Here is a 23,201-nt window from a genome sequence, read left to right on the forward strand (position 1 = left end):
TATTTACCACTTCTCTTATAAAACCTTCCATGAATTATACACCTGTTTCCAACCAGATCACAAATCCCTCGAAGACAGGTCTTGAGTCTTCTTGTTCCCCTCCAGACTTTACGCAGACTTGATGCTAACTAAATAAATGCCTGCTAGCTTCCTCCAACTTCTTTTGATTATTATTTTATATTAAAATTCAATTCCTATCTCTCATTCCTTAGGATATACCAATAGTAAGCTTTTATAATTATTTTGCTATTCTGACTAGAGTTCTTTAAACATTCGTGTATTTGCTTAACAGGAGTCCTCTAAAACCAGACATCTGGAAGTTGCATTGGGAAGGTCACAGGAGACAAAAATAGAGCAAGTCAAAGGAAAGGTTAATCATATGTGTTGTTTTCTTACTCTCTTCAAGATCTATCCTCACGGCACAGAAGAAAATGAAACCAATGTTGTACCTTCCTCCTCACACACAGCTTTTCTAACATCGCATTTCGTTCTTACCACAGACTGGCGAGATGAGCAGGGCAGGGATTACAGTTGAGGAAATTACATTTCCGAGAGGCAGGACCTTAAGTTCACACAGCAGGCTGGACAAAAACCGGCAGTCAGAAGCCAGTGCTCTTTAGAAGAAACCGTGCTGCTCCGGTGGTCTGACTTTCTAAAGGCCTAATTTCCATTCACATGATTTCCTAAGTTAACGCCTATCGCTCAAGGATTCAAACTTCAAGAATTACTGTGTGGTTGGAGCTAAGAGCTTTCCACTCATTTAAGTGAAGTGAATCACCCTAACGTCTTCTTGGCACAGGACTTTACCTCTCCACTTCTCTTTTTATTTGATTTTTAAAACTTTATTTTTGTAATTACAGTTTATATTCCATATCATTTTGTATTAGTTTCAGGTGTACAGCACAGTGGTTAGACAATCATACTTTACAAAGTGTTCCCCTGGTATTTCTCGTACCCACCTGGCACCATAGTTATTACACTATTATTGACTATATTGTCTATTCTGGACTTTACATCACCGTGACTGTTCTGTAATACCAATCAACACTTCTTAATCCCTTCACCTGTTTCACTCAGTTCCCCAAACCCCCTCCCTTCTGGCAACCACCCATCTGTTCTCTGTGTCTCTGAGTCTGTTTCAATTTTGCTTGTTTATTTTGTTCTTTAGATTCCACATGTAAGTAAAATCATATGGTATTTGTCTTTCTCTAACTGACTTACTTCACTTTGCATAATACCCTCTAGATCCATGCATGCTGTCACGAATGGTATGACTTCATTCTTTTTTTGTGGCCAGGTAATATTCCATTGTGTACACGAGTGTGTGCCACTTGTCCACTGACAGGCACTTGGGTTGGTTCCATGTCTTGGCTATCATAAAACACCACAATCAACAAAAGGGTATGTATATTCTTTCAAATTAGAGTTTGGGGTTTCTCTGGATATGTTACCAGGAGTGAAACAGCTGGGTCATAGGGCAGATCCATTTTTAATTTATTGAGAATCCTCCATACTGTTTTCCACAGTGGCTGCACCAACCTGCATTCCTACCAGTAGTGCACAAAAGTTCTCTTTTCTCCACATCATCACCAACACTGGTTGTTTATTGGTTTATTGATGATAACCATTCTGACAGGTGTGAGGTGAAATCTCATTGTGGATATGTGTTTCCCTGATGATTAGTGATGTTGAGCATCTTTTCATGTCTCTTGGCCATCTGTATGTGTTCTCTTTGGAGAAATGTCTATTCAGATCCTTTGCTCATGTAATTGGATTGTTTTTTTGGTGTTCAGTTGTTCAAGCTCCTTATAAATTTTGGATAATAATACTTTATCAGATGTATCATTGGTGAATATGTTCCTCCCTTCAGTGGATTGTCTTTTCATTTTTGTTGATGGTTTCATTTGCTGTGCAAAAAGTTTTTAATTTGAGGTAGTCCTATTTGTTTATTTTTTTCCTTTTGTTTCCCTTGCCCAAAGAGATATATCAGAAAAAAACATTACTAAGAGAAATGTCCAAGGTTTTATTGCCTATGTTTTCTTCTAGGAGTTTTATGGTTTCGAGTCTTACATTTAAGTTTTTAATTCATTCTGTGCTTATTCTCGTGTGTGAGGTAAGAAGGTGGGCTAGTTTCACTTTTTTTGCATATGTCTGTCCTATATCCCCCACATCATTTATTGAACAGGCTGTATTTATCTCATTGTATGTCCTTACCTCCTTTGTCAAATATTAATTGAAAACATAGGCATGGGTTTATTTCTGGGATCTCTAGTCTCTTCTATTGATCCACATGTCTGTTTTTATGCCAGTACCATGCTGTTTTGATCACTCTGGCCTTGTAGTATAGTTTGGTATCAGGTAGCATGATACCTCCGAGTTTGTTTTTTCTTTTTCAAGATTGCTGTGGCTACTCAGGGTTTTTTGTGGTTCCATTCCATATTAATTTTTGGATTATTTGTCCTGGTTCTGTGAAACATGTCATTGGAATCTTGATAGGAATCGTGTTGAATCTATAGATTGCTTTGGGTAGTATGGACATTTTAATGATGCTAAGTCTTCCTGTCCATGAACATAGTACACGCTTCCATTTATTTCTATTTTCTTCAGTTTCTTCCTATGGTATTTTATAATTTCTGAGGAAAGGTCTTTTACTTCATTAGTTAATTTTTTTCCAAGCTTTTCTTTTTTAGGCAATTGTAAATGAGATCCTTCCCTTAGTCTCCCTTTCTCACAGTTCACTATTGGTGTATAAAAATGTAACTGGTTTCTGAATATTAATTTTGTACCCTGCTACTTTACTCAATTCATTTATCAGTTCTTGTAGGGTTTTTGTTTGTTTTGTTTTGTGGGATCTGTAGGGTTCTCCATATGCAGTATCATGTCATCTGCAAAAAAATTAATGACAGTTTTACCTCCTCCTTTCCAATTTGGATGCCTTTTATTTTTTCTTCTTGCCCAAGTGCTGTGGCCAGGGCTTCCAATAGTATGTTGACTTCGAGTGGTGAAAGTGGACATCCCTTTCTTGTTCTTGATCTTAAATCAAATGCTTTTAGTTTTCCCCCATTGAGTATGATATTAGCTGTGGGTTCCTCATATAGGGCCTTTGTTACATTGAAGTATGATCCCTCTATTCCCACTTTGCTGAGAGTTTTTATCATAATAGGTGCTGAAATTTGTGCTTTTCTGCATCTACTGATGTCACCATATGATTTTGATCCTTCATGTTGTGGTGAACCACATTAACTGATTTGCAGATGTTGTAGCGCTCTTGCGTCCCAGGAATAAATCCCACTTCAACACTGTGTATGATCTTTTTAATGTGTTGCTGGATTTGGTTTGCTAATATTTTGTTGAGTATTTTTGTTCTGTGTTCATCAGGGATATTGGCCTATAATTTTCTTACTCTGTAGTATCTTTGTCTGGTTTTGTGATTAGGACAATGCTGACCTTATAAAATGAGCTTGGGAGTCTTCCCGCTTGAATTTTATGGAACAGTTTAAGAAAAACAGGTGTTAATTCTTCCCTGAATGTTTGGTAAAATTCACCTGTGAAGCCATCCAGTCCAGAGTGTGTGTTTGTTGGAAGTTTTTAAATTACTGCTTCAATTTCATTAGTTGTAATTGGTCTATTCAGACTTTGATTGTTCTTAATTCAGTTTTGGAAGACTGTATGTTCCTAGGAATTTAGCCATTTCTTCCAGGTTGTCCAATGTGGTGGAATATAGTTGTTCAAACTCGGTGCGAGTGCTGGGACTGAGGCCACTCGGCAAAGGTCTCAGGGTATACCAAGATTAGCTGCTACCTGCTGGGTGCTCGCACAGCTTTGTGGTGGTGTTGGGGGTCTCAGGGAGTTGTCAGGGTAAGGCCAAGAGCTTATCAGGCCCAAACAGACCAAGATTTGGCCATCTGAGGAGAGGGTTCTACACAGGAAGGATAAGTTTAAGGTCAGGGAGAAAGGGTCCCTGCCCCAGAGTCACACAACTTGGTCTCTGCCATCTAGACTCAGGCAGCTGACAACTCAGCAGGGCGTGAGCTTGGCAGGGCAGGGCGACAGGTAATCAGGAGGGTGGGGTCTGTGCTTTCCTCCAGGCTGATGCTATGGAGGGGAATGTTCAACCCAGGGCATGTAGGAGAGGGACCCAGCAGAGGGACCTTGAAGCTGTCCCTTCAACTTTCTCCCTGGAGCCACATAACCCAGTCTGTCCTTGCATGACTCCACTTCTCTCTGAACTACACTCCCTCTGCCAAAGCCTGGGTAAGTGGCCGTGAATGAGACTTTAGTGTGCTGGCCCTTTAAGGGAGTACCTGAGTTTTAGCCGACTCCTATTCTCCCTGGGTACTGAATCCCTGCTGATTTTCACAGCAGGATGTTATGTGGGCCCCTCTTCTAGGCTCTGGTGCTCAGAGCTGGGGAGCCCCATGTGAGGTTGAGACCCCAGGAGGACCTCTGAGACTGAGATATCTCTCCGGATTATCAACCGTCCCAAGTGGGTGTGGGGCCAGGCCTTTTCACATCTCCGCCCTCATACCAGTCTAGATGTGGCTTCTTTTGGAAATCCTTGGTTATATGACTTCTGTTCAGCTAGTCTTCAATTGGTTATTCCAGTTCATTGTTCTATAATTTAGATTTAATTCCAGTTTGGACCTGGGAGGAGGTGAGTGTAACTTCTACCTACTCTGCCACCCTTGGATCTCCATCTCACCTTAAGTTTTAAGAGACACGTCTGTCCCAATAAAGCACTTTTAAGTAGCAACTTGCCTTCATGGTACAACAGGCACTGACATCAAACACAAGAACATTCCAGTATGTACCTCTTGGTGTCAAGACTAGGTCCTGACAAACCCGACCTATTCCTTGTCTGCTTTCTCCCCTTGATTCTCGCAGCCACAGACCCAGGTGCTCATTCTGTATTTATGACCGTTGCTTGTTCTTTAGAAAAGCCCCAGGGGCTCCATGGCTCTCCTTTTCATGAGTCACAGGGCTACCCCTCGGTCTCTGCCTCAGCAATGTACTCAAGGACCGCTCACCCAGGCGGCCCCCCAATGCTCGAACAGTACCGCCTCACACCCTCTGCCCTCCCGGGGGTGCTTCACCCTTTGCCATGACGGCGGCCTTTCCCTTTCTTCTTCAGGTATCTCATTACAGAAGAAAACCCAGGAGGCAGGTGTGGAGTAATGAGGAAGTCATAGAAGTTTCTCAGGATTATTTTCTACATTACAGTTCTGAGCATCAGAAATGAAGGTACATACCACCTGACTAGTAGTCCATGTTCCATGAAGTTTTTCAGGTTAGGAAGCGTTTGCCTCAAGTCTGGAGTCCCAAGTCCATGTTGATATCTTAGCTGCCAAAGAAGAAAAATAGAATTAAAAAAAATTCTGGCAGATATTAGGCAAGCCTTCAGAAATATAACCTACCGACATGTCTTTTCCTATGTTTGAACTTTAAAAGAAGAAATATGAATGTATGATCCCAATAACACCAACCACACCGTTGGGATGATGTTGAAAAGTAGCCTCTTCATTTCTTGCTACCTTGTCCCTAGAGTCAGAGACAACTAAGACTGACTGACTATGGAATCAGGTATTTCAAAGACCCCTGGGTAAGGGGTCGATACCATAGTATGTAGCCCATAGTATGTAGCCCATTGTTCCAGGGCTACATACCATAAACCAGTGTTTCACTCTGGGTACTGGAGGCTGGTATTATATACTTTGAGCACATTCAGCCTTTCTTGCACTGACCCTGCCCTCTGTGTAATCAAGGGCAATGGTCGTGTGGTATTTGTCCGATTCCCAGCAGTGCTGGACGGAGCGCTGTGCGCGGTCAGTGCTTATTCAACAGGTATATAGCAAGTCACTGCTGACAGAGGCTGTGCTCGGTATTTCTCTTGCATCTGTGATTTCCCTCTTCAGCCAGAATCAGAGCACCGAGTTGTAGGGCTAGCATGAGGAAATTATGGCCTGTGGGCTTGATCCGCTCTTAGTGTTACTTATTTTTAGAGGCTTACTTTCTAAAATTAAGTATCCTATGTTCCATGTGTAACTTGCTAAATGGTTTTCATCTGTTCCTGGTCTCCTCTCATTCTGTTTCTGAATACCATTTCCTTCCCTAACTGACCATAATAAAATCTGAATATACGCATATTCAAACGCATAATACTAAATATACAGTAAGCGTACAACATAACCCTGTAGAAATGTGGTTTTCAAATGACATGACATGAAAAAAATACTCTGTAACCTGCACAGTAGTGTACAAATGAGAAGCATGGTCACTTTTGAAGTTTTACTTTTCTAGCACCTAACTTTCAAAATTTTTGTCTCTTAAAATATAAAACCAGTACTAATTAAAAAATTAATTTTCTTTTGTTTCTAGCTAATACTCAATTGCTTTTTTATGTAACAGAGAAGTTTATTCCCACTACACTGAACTTTTAAAGGAAAACTCTCAAACCTAATCAGGTCTCTTAAATACTCACATAAAAGCCCTGGCTGGCATAGCTCAGTGGATTGAGCATGGGGTGTGAACCAAAGAGTCGCAGGTTCGATTCCCAGTCAGGGCACATGCCTGGGTTGCCGGCCATGACCCCCAGCAACCGCACATTGATGCTTCTCTCTCTCTCTCTCTCTCTCCCTCCCTTCCCTCTCTAAAAATAAATAAATAAAATCTTAAAAATAATACTCACATAAAGTAAGGTGGTAGAAACATAGAATGTTAAAGCTAAAAAGTATCTTGAATATTATTTAAGCCAATCCTTTTCTTTTGCGGATGGGGAAACTGAAGCCCAGAAAGGGGAATTAAATTCTCCAGGACCGCACGTTTCAATGGCAAAGATGTTATTAGCCAGAGCCTCCTTTTCACAACCATGAAAATTCACCATTTCCCCGAAAGTGAGAGGAAAATTAGTACAAACACTTGAGAAGACAAAGGGAAATTATTCTTTTCCTTTTCCAAAACTCAGCTTGCTGACCTAAGTCACCTCCTGAGATTTGTTGACCTTGAATTATAAGATCTACTTCACACAAAATGACATCATTTCTTATATTAATATTAAAGTATTTTTTCATACATTGATAAAAGTAAAATGGCTGATATCCCAATACGACATTCCTGAATTCATTGTTTCAATAAAAAAGAGAAATTGTTTACACATGGCATGGAAATTTCACCTGTGATTCATACTGAAAGATATTAAATATCAAGAAAAGCGTGCAGAAGTAGCCCTGAGCTGTGTCCCTGAGCCAGTGTGCAGGCAGGCAATCGCCTGCCTGGGCTCCACGATGGGAGGCGGGTGTGGAATTCTTTTCAGAGACCACAACGAAAATTTGTCTGCAAGTCTGATTTCAACCAGAAAAGGGAAATGTGGGCATTTCCAGCCTCCACCCAGGTCTTAACTCTTCATTTGCTGCATAGCACTGTTATTTTTTGTTAGAGAATCGTAGGCTATTATAGCTTCAAGAGCCTGGAGATCATTCTTTCCAACCCCCTTCCTTTTATAAATGAAGAAACTCCACTCACTAAAGCAAGTGTCCCGCCCCAGGGCACAGAGATGATAAGGAACAAAGCCAAGGCTAGAACCTCTTAATAAAAACTCCAAATTCTTTTTACTATGTCATCCCTTTAATTTTCAACACACAGAATTAAAAAAGAACTTTGCACATAATACAAATATATTAATTTAGTATTTAAAGTGAAGTAAATGTATTGTTTAGTAAGTCTACACTATTATACTGCTTATAATAAAAAAGCAACAGTTCTCTGCTCTTCAGTAGCCACTGCTTTTAGCTGCTTCTTTACCTTCATATCTCTGACTAATATACTTATATTAATATTTCGTATTCCTTCCCTTCCAGTTTTAGGCATCATCTATGATGTCCCTGCTATGAAAAATGAGAAGTTAGTTCTCCTACATTATTCTCTTAGGCAAATACTTTATCCCCTTACCCACACGTTACCTACTTGCCTTTTATTTAAGACTATGAGGGTTTAACTTTCTAACCTCCCCAATATACTTCTCCTCATCCTCTCAAGATATTCAAAATCACATTTTTTTGTTAAGTCAATATTTAGTGTTTACCCTACTACACCTACAAAAATACTGTCCACTGCTAAGCCATGTAGTATACTATTCCTTTTTTTGCTAGTTTTTTGTTTTCCTTGAAGTGCTAATTGCCTTTTCTTCCCACTTGTTGAGTACCTATGTGCCTATCCTTAGATCTTCCTCAAACTAGGACAAAACCGTAAAATCTTCCTCAATCTGATTACACATAACTTAGCACGTCCATTTCACCCTTTGGAGACCCTTCCTGAAGCATTCCTCCCTCTGCTCCAATGTGAGCCGGCTGCTTCCTAGACTAGTTCCATTGTTATCTTCCCAGAACCTCCCTTCCCCATCCCTTGGACATTTTGTTTACTTCTCTTCTGCATTGATCTCAGGATCCCCCACCTCTCTCTTCTTGACTTACACTGCCTTGTCTTGGTGGAACACATCCTATCATAGATTTCCAGGGAAAGGGAGCGTGGGCAGTATATTTTTGACACCTTGGATATTGAAAAATACCTTTATTTCATTCTCACACTTGAATGGTAGTTTCCCTGAGAATAGAAATCAAGGCTATGAAAGAATAATTTCCTTCTGAATTTCTAAAGTATTGTTTCACTGTCGTTCACTTTGCATATGACAATTGAGAAAACCGATAACATTCTGATTCCTGATCCTTTGTATGTGAGCTCATCCTTCTCTCTGGAAGCTTTTAGGGTTTTATTTTTTAACCTAGTTTTCTGAAATTTCAGTGTTTAGCCTTGTTTGGGTCCTTTTTCATTTGTTGTGCTGGGTACTTAAGTAATTTTTTTCAATATGAAAACTCTTATTCCCCTAATTCTGATTATGTTCTTATAATATCATTATCATTATTATTATTAATTTTATCTCCTCCTTCATTTTTGTACTTCTGAATGTCTTCTTTTTTTCATCTTGGACTTAAAAATCATATTAGAGGCTTTCCTTTAATGTCTAGTAATCTTTGGTTGTCATTCATCTTTACAATGCACTGGGGGATTTCACTTTAGACTGAGTGGATGGAAACCTCGCTCTCTGTGGAGAACACGTCAGACCCAGGCCTCACTGCGGGGCCCAGGTTTTTCCGGAGGAAGTCCTCCAATCTCTATGTAGGGGTATAACCTGGATCCCATTTTGGGCGTTCAGTAGGAAAGAGTGGTTTGGGAATTCAGTGCTGGTATGCCAGACTCTCACTTAATCCCCTTATTTTTAGTAAGGTATCTTACTTCTTGCTCCAGATACAGGCAGTTCAGAATTCAGAGGTTCTTGGGTTCAATTTTTTCAGAAATCCAGCCTCCAGTCTCCACTGGGGCGTGTACAGAAATAGCTGGTTGGCTGTGCAGGGCAGGGCAAGTAACCTGGAGTCTTATTTTTCTTCACCCTATTTTTAGACTTACTCCTTACCCTTACACTCTATGAATTCACTGGTATGTCCAAATCCTAAGTCCTTCTGAAGTTCTGTGACTTGAATTACATTGTTTCTTGAAGGCTTTAGGTTTCATTTTTCTCCATTCTGCCAATTGTGTTTATCACTCATTTATTTGCTTGTGATTTTCTAAAATTTTGTTGGCTCTTATCACTTGGTCTTGTTTTTTTTTTTGTTCTTTTTATGCTTGGGAGTTTATAGTTTCCATTTTATCTTGATTAGTTGCATTTCATTAGGGAACAAATAAAAATAAATATATTCAATTTGTTTACCATGAAGTTCCCCACATATATTGTATAAAACAGTTTTTCAATATTGGCTAACACTCCTCCTTACAGCCTTTTACACAGAACTCACCCCTCTGTCAGAGAGCTACCTTCCCTGTCTCTGAGTCTCTCTCTCTAGATCTGGTCTTATTTTCTACATCTGGTCATATCCTGTCCATTCTCAAAGAGCCAACACAAGTTCCATTCCCTGCAGGAAGCTCTCTCTGATTAATCTAGGGTAAGGGGCATTTACTCCTCTTCCCAAATCCCTTCTTACTTGCTGTCTTTGGAAAGTTGTAACTAAATTAATAGGTACTTGATGAATATTTATTAATTAACAAGTTAAATTGTTGCAGCCTGGGAGGGAACTAAGAGGCATCATGACATAACTGGAATGAGCTTAGATGCAGAAGACCTTGGTTTGAGTATCGTGCTGTCTTTATTAGCTGCTTGACTTCGGGTAAGTCACTTCACTTCTCCGAGTTTTAGTCTCCTTACTTGTGAATGGGGATGTTATCCCTGCAGAGCTATTGTAAAGTTTAAATAAGATCAAGTATATAGAGCACCCAAAACAATATCTGGTACACGGTAAGAGCGCAATAAACTATACCTATTATCATTATAGTACACACACACTCTATATTATCATCACCATAGCATCCACCGCTAGGCAGGGCAGAAAGCCGGGACATAAAATTGGCTCATCACTTAACTCATTAGAATGAGAACCAGTAAAGCAAAAAAGAGTTCAAATCAAAGGCAAAAAAAATCTTCAGTACACTGTCCACTTCTCCAAAATGCTATTTTAAAACTAATTTACTAAGCTTCTGATCACAAGCACACCAGAGAGGCAGCAATAAATACACATACATGTAATATCTTGAAAATAACTACATAGTGAAATGGAAAGACTATAACATGCCATGAGTGGTCGGGGGGCTGGGGTGATGGACCCAGCTCTGCTCTACGGCCACAAGCAGTCCCTGCCCTGCTTGGGCTGGTCAAAGGCTTTTCAAACATTTTGGGTGGCTCTGGAATCCCTTGTTCAGATGAAATGCATGCAGAAGCCCAGGCTCTGAAACAAACAGGAACTGCTCTAACTGTAGGAAGTGGCGGTGGAGACAGTAAAAGCCCTTGTAGGCTTTCCCATGGCTCCATCATCTGTGAGAGCCTTTCAAAGGTCTGTCAGGCACTCTAACTGCTCTAAATATCACAGATTTGAACCATGCATCTAAGCATTTTAACATAAAAAGATGGCTAAGGTAGTGCACATTCACAGTGTGAGTGAGGGAGGAACATCAGCTCCTGTGGCCCCATTTCTGGTTTGCCCACTTCTGATGATATCAGAAGTCAAACTTGGCTAAAAGGGTCCAATCTTTACATAGTCACTGAAGAGGTAGGTCTGATGGAAGAGTCTACAGAACATACAACTCTGGATACCTCAGGGAAAGTTTATAAAAATAGAAGGGGTAGGATGGGGTCCCTTTTTCTATTGTACTATGTCAAGTAAAGCTGACCCACTGTTAAAAATGGTCCTTCAGCCTTGGCTGGTGTAGGTCAGTGAACTGACCACTGGCCTATGAACCAAATGGTCGCTGGTTCAATTCTCAGTCAGGGCACATGCCTGGGCTGCAGGCCAGGTCTGCAGTGGGGGCAACCACACATTGATGTTCCTCTCTCTCTCTTTCTCCTTTCCCCTCTCTCTAAAAATAAAGAAATAAAATCTTTAAAAAAATGTTTCTTCAGGAGAGGAACAAATCTAAATTTTTATTAAGTAATTCTTCAACAAATTAACTCTCTGATGAGGTATCAGTTAAAAAAAAAGGAAGGAAAAGAAGAAACAAGGTCAAGAAGGAAAGAACAAGGATAAGAAGGGAAGGGGAGAAAGGAGCATCACATTTCCTAAGTTCCCAGTGACCACGAGGCTAGGCACCATGGATCAGTTCCCCGTGTTTGGAACAGCGGCCCTGGACTCACACTCTGTTCTCACCACAGAATGTATATAACCTTGAGCGAGTCACATAACGAATCTGTGCCTTGTCTATAAAACAGGACCAACAATATTCATCTCGTAGATTGTTATAGGAGTTCAACTTGTATTTTTATAGAAAATGGAAACTCCTCAGAGTTTTAGAGGGTATTCCTTAGAACTGTTGAGGGCCTAGAGAGCCAAGCTTGAATAGGAACTTCACCTTCCTTGTCCGCAGTAAGAACTGACTACAGGGTTTGAAGCAGGAGAGTGAAGGAAAACAACTCCTGAGGCAACTGTGAAGGATGGGGTACAAGCCTGACGTAAGAAATTTAAGAAGCTTATTGCGCATCCCACCCAAGCTGCCCTCGCCGACCGCTATCAGCACCACACTTTCCTCCGCTATCAGCACCACACTTCCCTCTGCGCAGCTCTCGGTGCTCCCACTCCTGACTGGGGAGAGCAGATGCCAAGAAACCCAGGCAAATAAAATGTTACTTTGGGTCTGTCTAACTGCTGCAAATTAGTCTCTGAAATAAACACCTTTTGTAACAACTTCCTATTGCTCCACCACCCAAAGAGTCTGAGCAGTTTTTAAGTGGAATTTTGGTTTCAATTAGTTTGAATTTCAGCTTTACTCTGATTGGGTTAGAACTCCATGGGAGTAATTAAATTTTTGTGCAACTCTATAGTAGGCTACTAGGTGAAAACTACACATAGATGATAGATGAGATGAGAAGTAGGGAGAAGCAATATTCAGTGGTTTCCTTGGAAAAATGAACAAATGCTATTGTCTACTTACAAAAGAAAATCCCTATAACCAGGAAGTAACCAGGAAGATCTGGCTTTACAGTTACTGGAACAAGCAAAGAGAAAGAAAATGAGAGCAAAGAATACACTTAGACTGCAACAGACAACTGTAGCTATGTCAGTAACAGTAACTATCCTCCCCAATGACCTCCTCTCCCACACCACCTTTCCATATAAACATGCAGCATTTTTCCAAAGCCTTCTGCTGGTTTCATCCCAAATCACTATACATGCACTGTTTCACCAAGCAAGACGTATCACCTTTGATGGTGAAGCTCTTGTAGTTCAAATTAACGAGCTTCCCCAGCCTGATAAATGGTGCCCCACTGACTAGGTACGACCATTTGCAGATTTGCAGATATTTAGTGTGACTGTACTTCCGAGAAACAAATGCTGAATTCTTACACTCAGTGAGCATCCTCCTATTGAGCTAAGAGGCCTAATTTAATATCAAAGTGCTCAATTTTATCTTTATTTTATAAACACACAATTTTTCCAGGCAGGAAAGACTCTGGGGGTTCAGGAATCATTTTGTCATTTAGGTTTTGGCAGGAGAAATTCAGTTTAGACAAAACGCACACACACACGCACACCCAAACCCAAGCTACACAAGGCCACTTATTGCGTGGCTTATTAGTTCCATATGGGGCTTGAGCTAAGCTGCACGATATGTTTGATACAAACCGTCTGTTACCGTGAGGGAATGTGGATTAATACAACGCTTCAATAAAGGTTACTAAAAGATCAACACTTTCGTGATGGGATTACAATGAATTTGACAACAAAGAGAACCGGTCTAGAGAAACTCAAAAAATAAGAAATTAAAAACGCACATATGCATCAAAGACTTAACTTTACAGTTTTGGCTTATGTAGTCAAGACTCTCTGTAGGAGTTGTTACCAATATTTCAATTCATTTTCAGATGCTAAGCTTCCACTGACATACCAAGAACTAGATTAAGAGCTCAAAAAACAGGCCCCACCATGTCAAAAGTAAAACCTGCCTTCCTAGAAGAAAATACAACTCGTTCAAAGATGTGGAAAAGCTACTTAAGGAATATTTAATATAAGCAGTAATACTGTTTCTTACAGTGAGCCTGTGCAATATGTACCTCCAAGGAAAAGTATAAGAACCTGATTATGAGCCTCTGGTTGCAAGAGCAACCTAAGTGCTTTCCCAGCCCCATCTACGAGCCACGCCAGTTCTTTCCCAAAAAGACGTGATGTGCTGAGCACTGGACTGGACACGGCCAAGGCCAAGGTCGGAAAAGCCTAAAAGTCAAGTCTAAAAGCTCTTAGGGCTAAGAAATGGAGAAGTTTCTTCCAGTCTTCCTCCCAATCACACTATCGACTATTCTTAGAATTGGGGATTCATACTAGAGCTGAATGGCGCCTTTCAGAGCACCAGCCCACCCGCTTCATTTACCTTATAAGGTAAGTGGGAGATGAAATGGCCCGCCTGAGGCTGAACAGGTTGAACCTAGGAATGAGAATTAAGTCTGCTGAGTTCTAACTACAAACTCCTTTCTTTATATCACAAGTTGTATTTATGAGGCACAGGTTATATTTGAGCCAAACTTATCATTATACAATCTGTTATATTAAAAACAGTTAAGATGGTCCTTTGCTTCAGAATCTTTTTGCCAGAAAGCAACCAGAAGCACCACTGAGCTGGTGCAACTCCAGGGTCAACGTGATCTGGAGTATGGTCTCTATCACTACCAACTGTTGTGGGTTGCGGGAGAGGGTCAGTAAAGCATACTGCAAAAGGATAAGCAAATCGGAACTGGAAATCTGTTAAAGGTAGGTGAATCATACCCTTGATAGCAACTAGAATCAGCTTCAAAAAATGAAGGTTATTTTTCCTTTAGGCTAAAGGCTATGTGAGTGGACAAACTCATGTAGTAGAAGCCATCAGAGCAGATATTCATGCTGTCAGGTTTAGCAAGCTCAATCGTGGCTCCCTGCCCTCATGGTATTAGCTCTGTGTATGCTGATTTACCCCAAACTACCTTGTACTGACCTTTTGACCCAACCTGGATGCCTGATTTCCTTGGTAGGTAAACTCTGCTTTCCAAACTGACCAAACTCAGCATTTGTTTCCAATTCACTTTGATGCAAACTTGAGGTAAAGGACTATATTAGATCAAGAAGATCCCAGTCTAATAGGGCAGGGACAGTTTTTTAGAATGCTTCTAAATGGAATCATAGAATATTTAGTCTCTTGGGTCTGCCTTCTTTCATTTACATGTTTGAGATTCATCCTTGTTGCACTCATAAGCAGTTCATTCCTTTTCATCGCTGAGTAGTATTCCACGGTGTGGCTACACCACCAATTGGTTATCTATATGCCAGTTAATCAACACTTGGGTTGTTTCAAGGTTTGGCTATTATGAATTAAGATGCTATAATGTTTGGTTTTACACCTGTGTATAACTCAGGCTTTTGTTTAGACTTGTATTTTTATTCTTCCTGGAGCAATACCTAGGAGTGGAATTTCTAGATTGAATGGTAAATGTATGTTTAACTTTGTTTTTTAGAATGCCAAACTGCTTCCAAAGCAGCTATACAATTTTGCATCCCGCCCCCACCCCCTGCCCCAGCGATGTGTGTTTCAGTTGTTCTCTGCATCACTGACATTAGGACTTCATACTGTCAGTTTTAAAAATTTTAGTCATCCTATTAAGTATGCAGTAGTACTCATTGTAGTTTTGATTTGCATTTCCCTAATGACAGATACTAAGCATCTTTTTGTGTACTTTTTTTCACCATCTGTCTGTTCTGGCCCTCCTGCAGTTTCTGTGAAACTACTTCTTATGAATACCTAATACATCTGATTTATAACTTCTGATTAATCTTAATACCTTCTAATTAGTAACTCTCTAATTACTATCACTTCTGCTTAATCCACTAGAGTCAATTCTGCTTACAGAAGGACACAATCCTATTTGTAATGAGGAGCCACAGGGAATTCTTGGGCCTGTAAAAGACACAAAGGAAGATGCTGTTCTAAGTGCAGAGATTCTTTACAGAAATTCAGGCAAATCTCAGTGTCAGTTTTACTGGACTAAAAATGCACTTAAATCTGTCATTATTAATTTGATTACGCAAGGAACACAGAAGCCTGTCCCCGCAGTCCCTGAGGAATGAACAGTGACTACAAATACCTGACATGATCACTGGAAGGAATGACTTAATTCAGTTCAGCAAATGATTGCTGAAGAGCTTGTGTGTGTTATGTGTGTGGTGGCAGTGGTGATGGTGAACATGTAGGTATGTACATCGTGTTGTTTGTAACAGGGGAAATTGGGAAATAGTTTGGATATAGCTAGGCCTTCAGCCGGGTTCTACGGTGCAATGGTAATTGTGTTAATGATCAAAATAATGCTATAGCTGCTAATATGTTTACTGAGTAGTTTAATTATGTCCCAGGCATTACGCTGATCATTCCACATCATATTATTTCATTCGGTCCTCACTATAACTCTATTATGGTTGAAGAAATTGGGACTTAGAGTCAATGCATGTAGAGCTTGAACCTATAACCCTAGATTGTCTGACTCCAGCACTTTAAACTCCTGACCATTTAAAAATGACAATGATGATGGGAATGTCAGTAGAAGCTGCTGTTCTTCTCACCCTGCGGTCTGTGTCAGGCACGGAACTGACTGTTCATTTATGTCATTTCATTTAATCTTCATAACAACCCCACAAGGCAGATCTTGTAATTGTCACTATGCCCTTGACCAAATTTTAAAGTATAAAGGAGTTGCTTGAAATTTCACAGGGAGCAAGTCAAGGATGAGATCTGAATTCAAGTCTGACACTTTACATCCCAGCACACAGTCTAAACATTACTTGCAAGCTGGTTAGAAAAGATTGTTTTCTCATTCCTCATTTAATTCCAGTACTTAGAAAGAGGCCCTCAGCTCTTGAGAGAAACACACTCTCTTGCTATCAGACATTTGCCAATAGTTACATCTCCACTCAGTTGTTGTTCGGTTGAGCTTTATGTGTATTTAATCTTTTTTAAATCTCTGCTTCTAAGTTAGTCCCCACAGCCTCTTCATCACTCTTTGTGTCTCTGAACTCCCTCCAGCTTCCCTTACAGAATCTGGTAATGAGGTGCCCTGAACGGAACACAGTCTTCCAGAATGCTCTTTCCTCTCTAATGATTTTTTCCTTAAAATATTAATTCTATTATACTTCAACTTCATGCCTTTTAAGTTTTTTGGTGAAATTCTTCTGACTTTACATGCCCACAGCAGTCTCTCTGGCTGACCACATGGAAACGTAGCTTCAAAACAAGAAAAACAAAAACAGCCCCCCACCCCCACCAACAGCAATGAACTCCTGAGCGCACGGTTCCCCTCCAACTGGACAGACACTCTTACAATTTTGTCTGGAATAATTTTACCCATCTGTTAATCTCACAATTCATTTTTTAAAAAAGCAAATCAGATATGTGCCGAATATCTATAACAAGGTATGCAAGGTGTGACTGGGTATGGCAAAGTGACCCAGCCACGAATGCCACCCTTTCGGAGTCCACCTCATCAATGAATGATAACTAAGCAAACCCAGAGGGACAGTACAACCTTCAATGAGAGTCTGAGGGGTGGGGTTAGTAGGCAGAATTTTAAGATGGCTCTCATAACCTTGTCTCTGGTGTTTCTCCCTCAGTATTTTATGTTTACAGCTAAGTCAGAATATCTGGGTGGGCCTAATCTAATCGCACGAGCCCTTTAAAAACAGAGTCTTCTGTGGTTGGTGGCAGAGGAGAAAGTTCAGAGAGATGTGACCTGTGAGAAGGAATGCAGGGGGCTTCCAGGAGCAAAGAGTGGCCCCGGGCTGCAAGCCAGTAAGAAAGCGGGGACCTAAGACCTACAGCAGCAAAGAGCTGGATTCTGCCAACAATTTAAATGACCTTAGAAGTCAATTATTCCCAAGAGCCTCCAGATAAGAGCCTTCCCTGACCAATACCTTGATTTTGGCCTTGTGTGACCTGGAAGCAGAGAAACCAGATGAGCCCACCCAGAGTTCTGACCTGCAGAACTACAGGGTAAAAATGGATGCTCTTGTAGCTGCTGAACTTATACTCATTTGTCATGAAGCAACAGAAAACTAGTGCAGGTGGAAAAGATTACTTCTACCTCCTACCTGAAGATATCTGGAGTGAATTCCTGGGGAAATGCGCAGTTCCTGGAGGGACTGATAACATTTGTGTTACATGTCAGGTACAATGGGGTAGCTCTACACAGGGGCACGGAGGTTTTTAGTTGGCAAATAATATTTTGAACATTAAACACATGAGGGGACCCACTTCTCCACTGGCTAACCTAAGCATTCAGGGAAAGGAATTAGGGTGACTGAACAATCATCCCAACTGTATTTTTGGGAGACTGAGTTTTTGTTTTCTAGAAATTATGGTTCTCTAAAATATTTGGCAAGATCTTGTCAGGATAAGAGCTAAATTTGTTCAAGTTTATGGAAGACAAACTGAAAAACTAAAAAAACTCAAAAATAACTAGTTAAAAATAGGACAAAATCTTTGGTTGTTAAAGCAAAACACACAGCATTAAGTGAACTTGTTTACCAAACTGAGAAAGCATGATACATTTGAGATAACTGCGTAACTAGCTATGGTAACAACGCCAAGTCCATCTCCTGTTGTTCCCCCTTCAGTCTCATGCAGGTACAGAGGAGACAGGCGGCTGTAATCAGCTCTTCATTCCGGCAACAGCCACTGAACACCTTATATGTGCCAGGTCACAGACTGAAGTTACCAAATGGAGAAGAAACAGTTCCTGCATTGAAAGTAATCCTAATATAAGGAAAAAGGTATTAAAAAATGAGAAACATAATTATATTAAAGTATAATGAGTATCACATGAGAGGAAATGACAGGAACACAGAAGAGGGACAGCTACCAAGTCCAGGGAGGACAGGGACACTAGAAAAGGAAGTGACAGCCTATTCAAGCCACACGGTACAAGTTCGACTCTAGTAGGTCAAAGGGTGGGCAAGGTTTTCCAAAGAGAAGAAACTGCATGTGTAAAAGCCCAGAAGCAAGAGAGGTCATGGAAACAGCAAGCAGTGTGCACTGGGAAAGGCAAGGGATGAGACTAGAGCAATGCAGGGCGACCACGGGAGTGCGCAGCCTAGATAAGAAAACCTTAGGCTAAGTTCAAAATTCTGAGTGCTCCAAAGTAACCAGAAAGGCAGATGACAGTGACTAGGTGTGATGGAGAGTTTAACAGTTAAATGGCCTCAAAGGAGGATGATGCTTCTACAAAAAGGGAAAAATAATGATCTGGAGAAATGGACGAACTACCCAGCCTTCCCTATACCTTCGTCTTCTTGCTCAGTAGACAGTTAGAAAACTAGTCTCCAACGAAAAAGGTCACAGGTTGCAGTTAAAATAAAGAGCCAGAGAGAGTTCTATGGCTACTAGGGGCTTGCAGGGGCCCAGCAAGCCTTCCGTCAGGTTGTCTGGAGGCTCTGGCTACGATTCCATTCACTCAGAGAAGGGACAGCCTCAGGGTGCTTGTGACATTCATTAAGGTCCTAGTTTGCAGAACAGGATGTTCTGTGTGTAAGGTTTCCACTTAGATGGCAGCGAGAGCCCTGGCTAGGCACAGCGCCATACAGAATAAAGCGTAACTCCAAAGGCGCTTCGTGTCGCCTTTTCACAGAACAGAGCCATTCTCCACAGTGTCCTTGACGATCATGCAGCTTTAGTATATACACCTCTGGTGGCCCGGCACCTCCTTCACCCCAGGCGCCCTATTCCCTCGTTGGGCAGTTCCACATGCGAAAACATTTCTCCTGCGAACTAAAAGTTTCCTCTTTCTGATTTTTATTAATTTAATCCATCGGCAAGGTTTAAGGTTTTTTACTCTTTTTTTCCCCTGATAGCCTTTCAAATAGGAAGACAGTTATCTCCTTCCCTTGGCTGTATTTCTTTTCTTATGTTTTTGCCTTGTTGAGAATAGCTATATATTTAACATACATTTTTTCAGTTTTATCAGTACCTCCCATTACAATTCTGATTTCTATCAGACCAAGTCATTCAAAAAGCTTCGGCAGCGAAGGGACCTCGACTCCCCAGCGGGCCTTTGTTTTGTCTGTGTCTCACTCAGTGCTGCAAGATATGAGAATGCCAACTTCTTTTTCTTCTTTTCTTTTTTTAAAAAATAATTTTATTGTTATTTTTTTAAGATTTTATTTATTTTTAGAGAGGGAAGGGAGGGAGAAAGAGAGAGAGAGAGAGAGGGAAACATCAGTGTGCGGTTGCTGGGGGCTGTGGCCTGCAACCCAGGCATGTGCCCTGACTGGGAATCAAACCTGCGACACTTTGGTTCGCAGCATGCACTCAATCCACTGAGCTACGCCAGCCAGGGCTTCTTCTTTCTTTGATTAAGGTGATCTACCATGCAAACACCTGGAAATACCTGACATTTCTTAAACAAGCCTTATTCATGCTTTGATTCTTTGATGCAGCTCTGCCACTGCCATGCTCTTCCTCCGGTCTGGAACGCCCACCCTAGTGCTTCCCATTTCTGGCTTTCTCTAGTAAGACAGGACCTTCCTTCAGGCTGGGTCTCACGTTGCACACTGAAAAGCCTTCCCTGGCTGAACCAGGAAGAAGAAGAATTGATATCACTTAATGATGCCCTTTGCCAGGTTATTCAGTGTTGTTTAAAGTTTATAAATTCTCAGAGAATTATTATCTTTGCTTCACAAATGAAGATACAGGTTCAGAGGGTCAAGTAATTTCTAAAGGTTATACTACTAACACAAAACAGACAACTCTGGTGCATCTGATTTAAAGTCCATGAATATCAGATGCTGTTGCTCCTGTGATACTGTCTACCTTCATTACGGCATGGACATTGTGGATAAACATTGCAGGGAGACATACCCAACCTTCCTCCCTTCACAATCTAAAAGTAGGGACTGTTTCAGAAGGTAAAACATTCCTCATCAATTAGTTCCAAGAAGAAGCACAATGAATATCTCTTAGGAATACTATAGGAAGTGTTGGAAATTAGAGATGTCTCTGATCTTCCAATTCCAGAACTCTGTGGACTTCAATTCTTGAGCAGGAAAAAGATAAATATTCAGAAAAGCCTGACTCTGGCTTTGGGACAGTCACTAGTTGTATTTGGACCTCATTCTTCTACTGTTGGAAATGCAATAAAATCAGGCTGAATTTGGTTAAAAAAAAGAGAAAATATTTTAAAGTTCACTGTCTTCTCACACATTTTAAAAATCTTCCTATATTTAAAAACTTATTTTGGGGACTTGTTGGTTTGGGTGGCAGATTAAACATGTATACCAACTTTTGCAACCCCCTGAAAATCCAGTAATGTGTCAATAATGGGATTTTCTATCTGCACGTTTCCATTGCTTCTAACGAGAAGATGGTAATGTTTTAAAATTTAGGAAGATGTAAGAGCAACAAACTATTGGAAATGAAAAGCAATTGGATAAGTGGTCATGAACTTAGCAGACTTAAAAAGGTTGAGATCTAAGCCAGAAGAGGGGAGTTGAGAGGCAATCTGAACCATCTCTCAATAACCTGTTAAAGCTCAGGAACTGGTGGCTCCTTGTACTTCTTGAAGTAGCAGTAAAGTTGGGTTCGGAACAGGCAGATGAGCTGAAAATCTGCAAGACAATTCTATTTCCAGATCCTCCCCCAACTCTACAGAACCAGGCCACAAGCCCTCTAACACTTGGCAAATAAACTAGACTTTTATTCTTTGAGAGATAACCATCGGCACCACTCAGAGCAAAGGCAATGTACTGAAACAGGTGGCTAAGCAAACATATGCATATTAATGCTGAGACCTCCAGTCCTCTCCTCCCACTCTCTTTCCAGAATGTAGACAGATATCACACAGGCAGGTAACGGAAAGATCTTGAGGAAAAGACCTATGAAGAATGACATTACGTGTTCCCTAACGAAAAGGGCCCACCCAAAGGCCCCTACGGTGAGTTCTGTAGTTGATAGCTGCTATCCACACACGAAGAGCTTCTGACGCTTTCTAGTCTTCTCCTCTTAAAAATAAACGTGCAATCAAGTATCAGCACATTTCTAAGAAAAGCCTCTAATGCACATATCAAAAGCAATAAAAAATTTAAAAATCACTAATATGCTCAGATAGATAAAAATGCTACTACATACATGAAACAGATGCTATTTAGAAGAAAAGAGCTATTAGAAATTTAAAATATGAAAGCAGAATATGGAAAATGAAAAACAAAAGGGCAAGAAGATGAAGTTAAAGGAATCCCCCATGAGGCAGAATGAAAAGAAAAAGATGAAAAACAGGGGAAGAAATAAGAACATTAGAAGACAAGTGCAGGAAATCAAACATCTACATAATGGGAGTCCAGAAAAAAAGATAAGAGAAAAATCAATGAAATCATTCAGAAAGAATCTCCAGAACCCAATTACCTTTATTTTCAGATGAAAGGATCCACTGGGTACCTAGCACAATGAATAAAACTAACCTTACACTCATGGCCATTAGTCTGAAATTTCAAAAACACAGGGGTGAGAGTAGTTCTACAAATTTCCAGAAAGAAAACAAAACAGAGCAAACAAAATAAGTATATAAATAAATTACATAACAAAAAAAGGGGGCATCAAATGTTTTTAGGTTTCTCCCAAGTCCATTGGATGCTAAAATATCATTGAGCAATGATACTAAAATTCTTAAGGAAAATTATATTTCCAGGACTTCTGGCAAGATGAAGGCATAGGTGGATGCACCGTACCTCTATGCACAACCAAGATTGGAACAACAACCATTTAGAGGCAGAATAACACCCAGAACTGACAGAAAATTTATCTGAATGGAAGTCGGACAGCCAAGAAATTGAAATAGACCTGTTCATCCAGACTGGTAGGAGGGGCGGAGACAAGCAGCCGGGCGCGGCAAACAGGGAGAGCTGGGTGCATAAGGCAACCGGGGGCGCATAAGGCATCTATCTGGGGTGCGCAAGATTGCAGCAGGTGGACCCTGAGTAAGAAAGCAGCAGCTGGCAGACCCAGTGAGGCGGCAATTGTGGAGCAGGGCAGAGCATGCAACCCAGGATCCCAGGGAAGGGACTCAGGTCCCAAGGAGAACGGAGCTACCGCCATTGTTCCCTCTCAACCCTGCCCTTACATACAATGTTACAATCTAGTGACTGGGGTGCCCAGCCCTGGTGAACACCTAAGGCTCCACCCCTCACCATAACAGAAGTGACCAGACCAAAAACAAAAACAAAAACAAAAACAAAAAAAAAAAAGAGAGAGAGAGAGAGATGGCTCAAACAGAAGCACAAATCAGTACCCCAGAACTCATCCTTTTGAACGACCAAGAGATAGCTAACCTATCAGATGCACAGTTCAAAACACTGGTGATCAGAAAGCTCACAGAATTGGTAGATTTTGGTCGCAAATTAGATGAAAAAAATGCAGGTTACCATAAAAGAAATGAAGGAAAATGCACAGGGAACCAATAGTGATGGGAAGGAAACTGGGACTCAAAACATACAGTGGACCAGAAGGAAGAAAGAAACAACCAAACAGGAAAGAATGGAGAAATAAGAATTCAAAAAAATGAGGAGAAGCTTAGGAACCTCCAGGACATCTTTAAACATTCCAACATCCAAATT

The 23,201-nt window shown here is 40.8% G+C and overlaps 1 protein-coding gene across 2 annotated transcripts in view; it reads right to left on the bottom strand.

Moving 5' to 3' along the window:
* UVRAG (UV radiation resistance associated) overlaps window positions 1–23,201 on the bottom strand; it is a 297,199-nt gene that overhangs the window by 23,576 nt on the left and 250,422 nt on the right. For both annotated transcript variants that reach the window (XM_028515809.2, XM_028515810.2), the window contains one exon: window positions 5,250–5,341. In XM_028515809.2, the coding sequence (XP_028371610.1) occupies window positions 5,250–5,341 (92 nt within the window). The remainder of the gene's footprint in view (window positions 1–5,249; window positions 5,342–23,201) is intronic.

Source organism: Phyllostomus discolor, chromosome 6, assembly GCF_004126475.2.
Source record: "Phyllostomus discolor isolate MPI-MPIP mPhyDis1 chromosome 6, mPhyDis1.pri.v3, whole genome shotgun sequence".
Taxonomy (NCBI): domain Eukaryota; kingdom Metazoa; phylum Chordata; class Mammalia; order Chiroptera; family Phyllostomidae; genus Phyllostomus; species Phyllostomus discolor.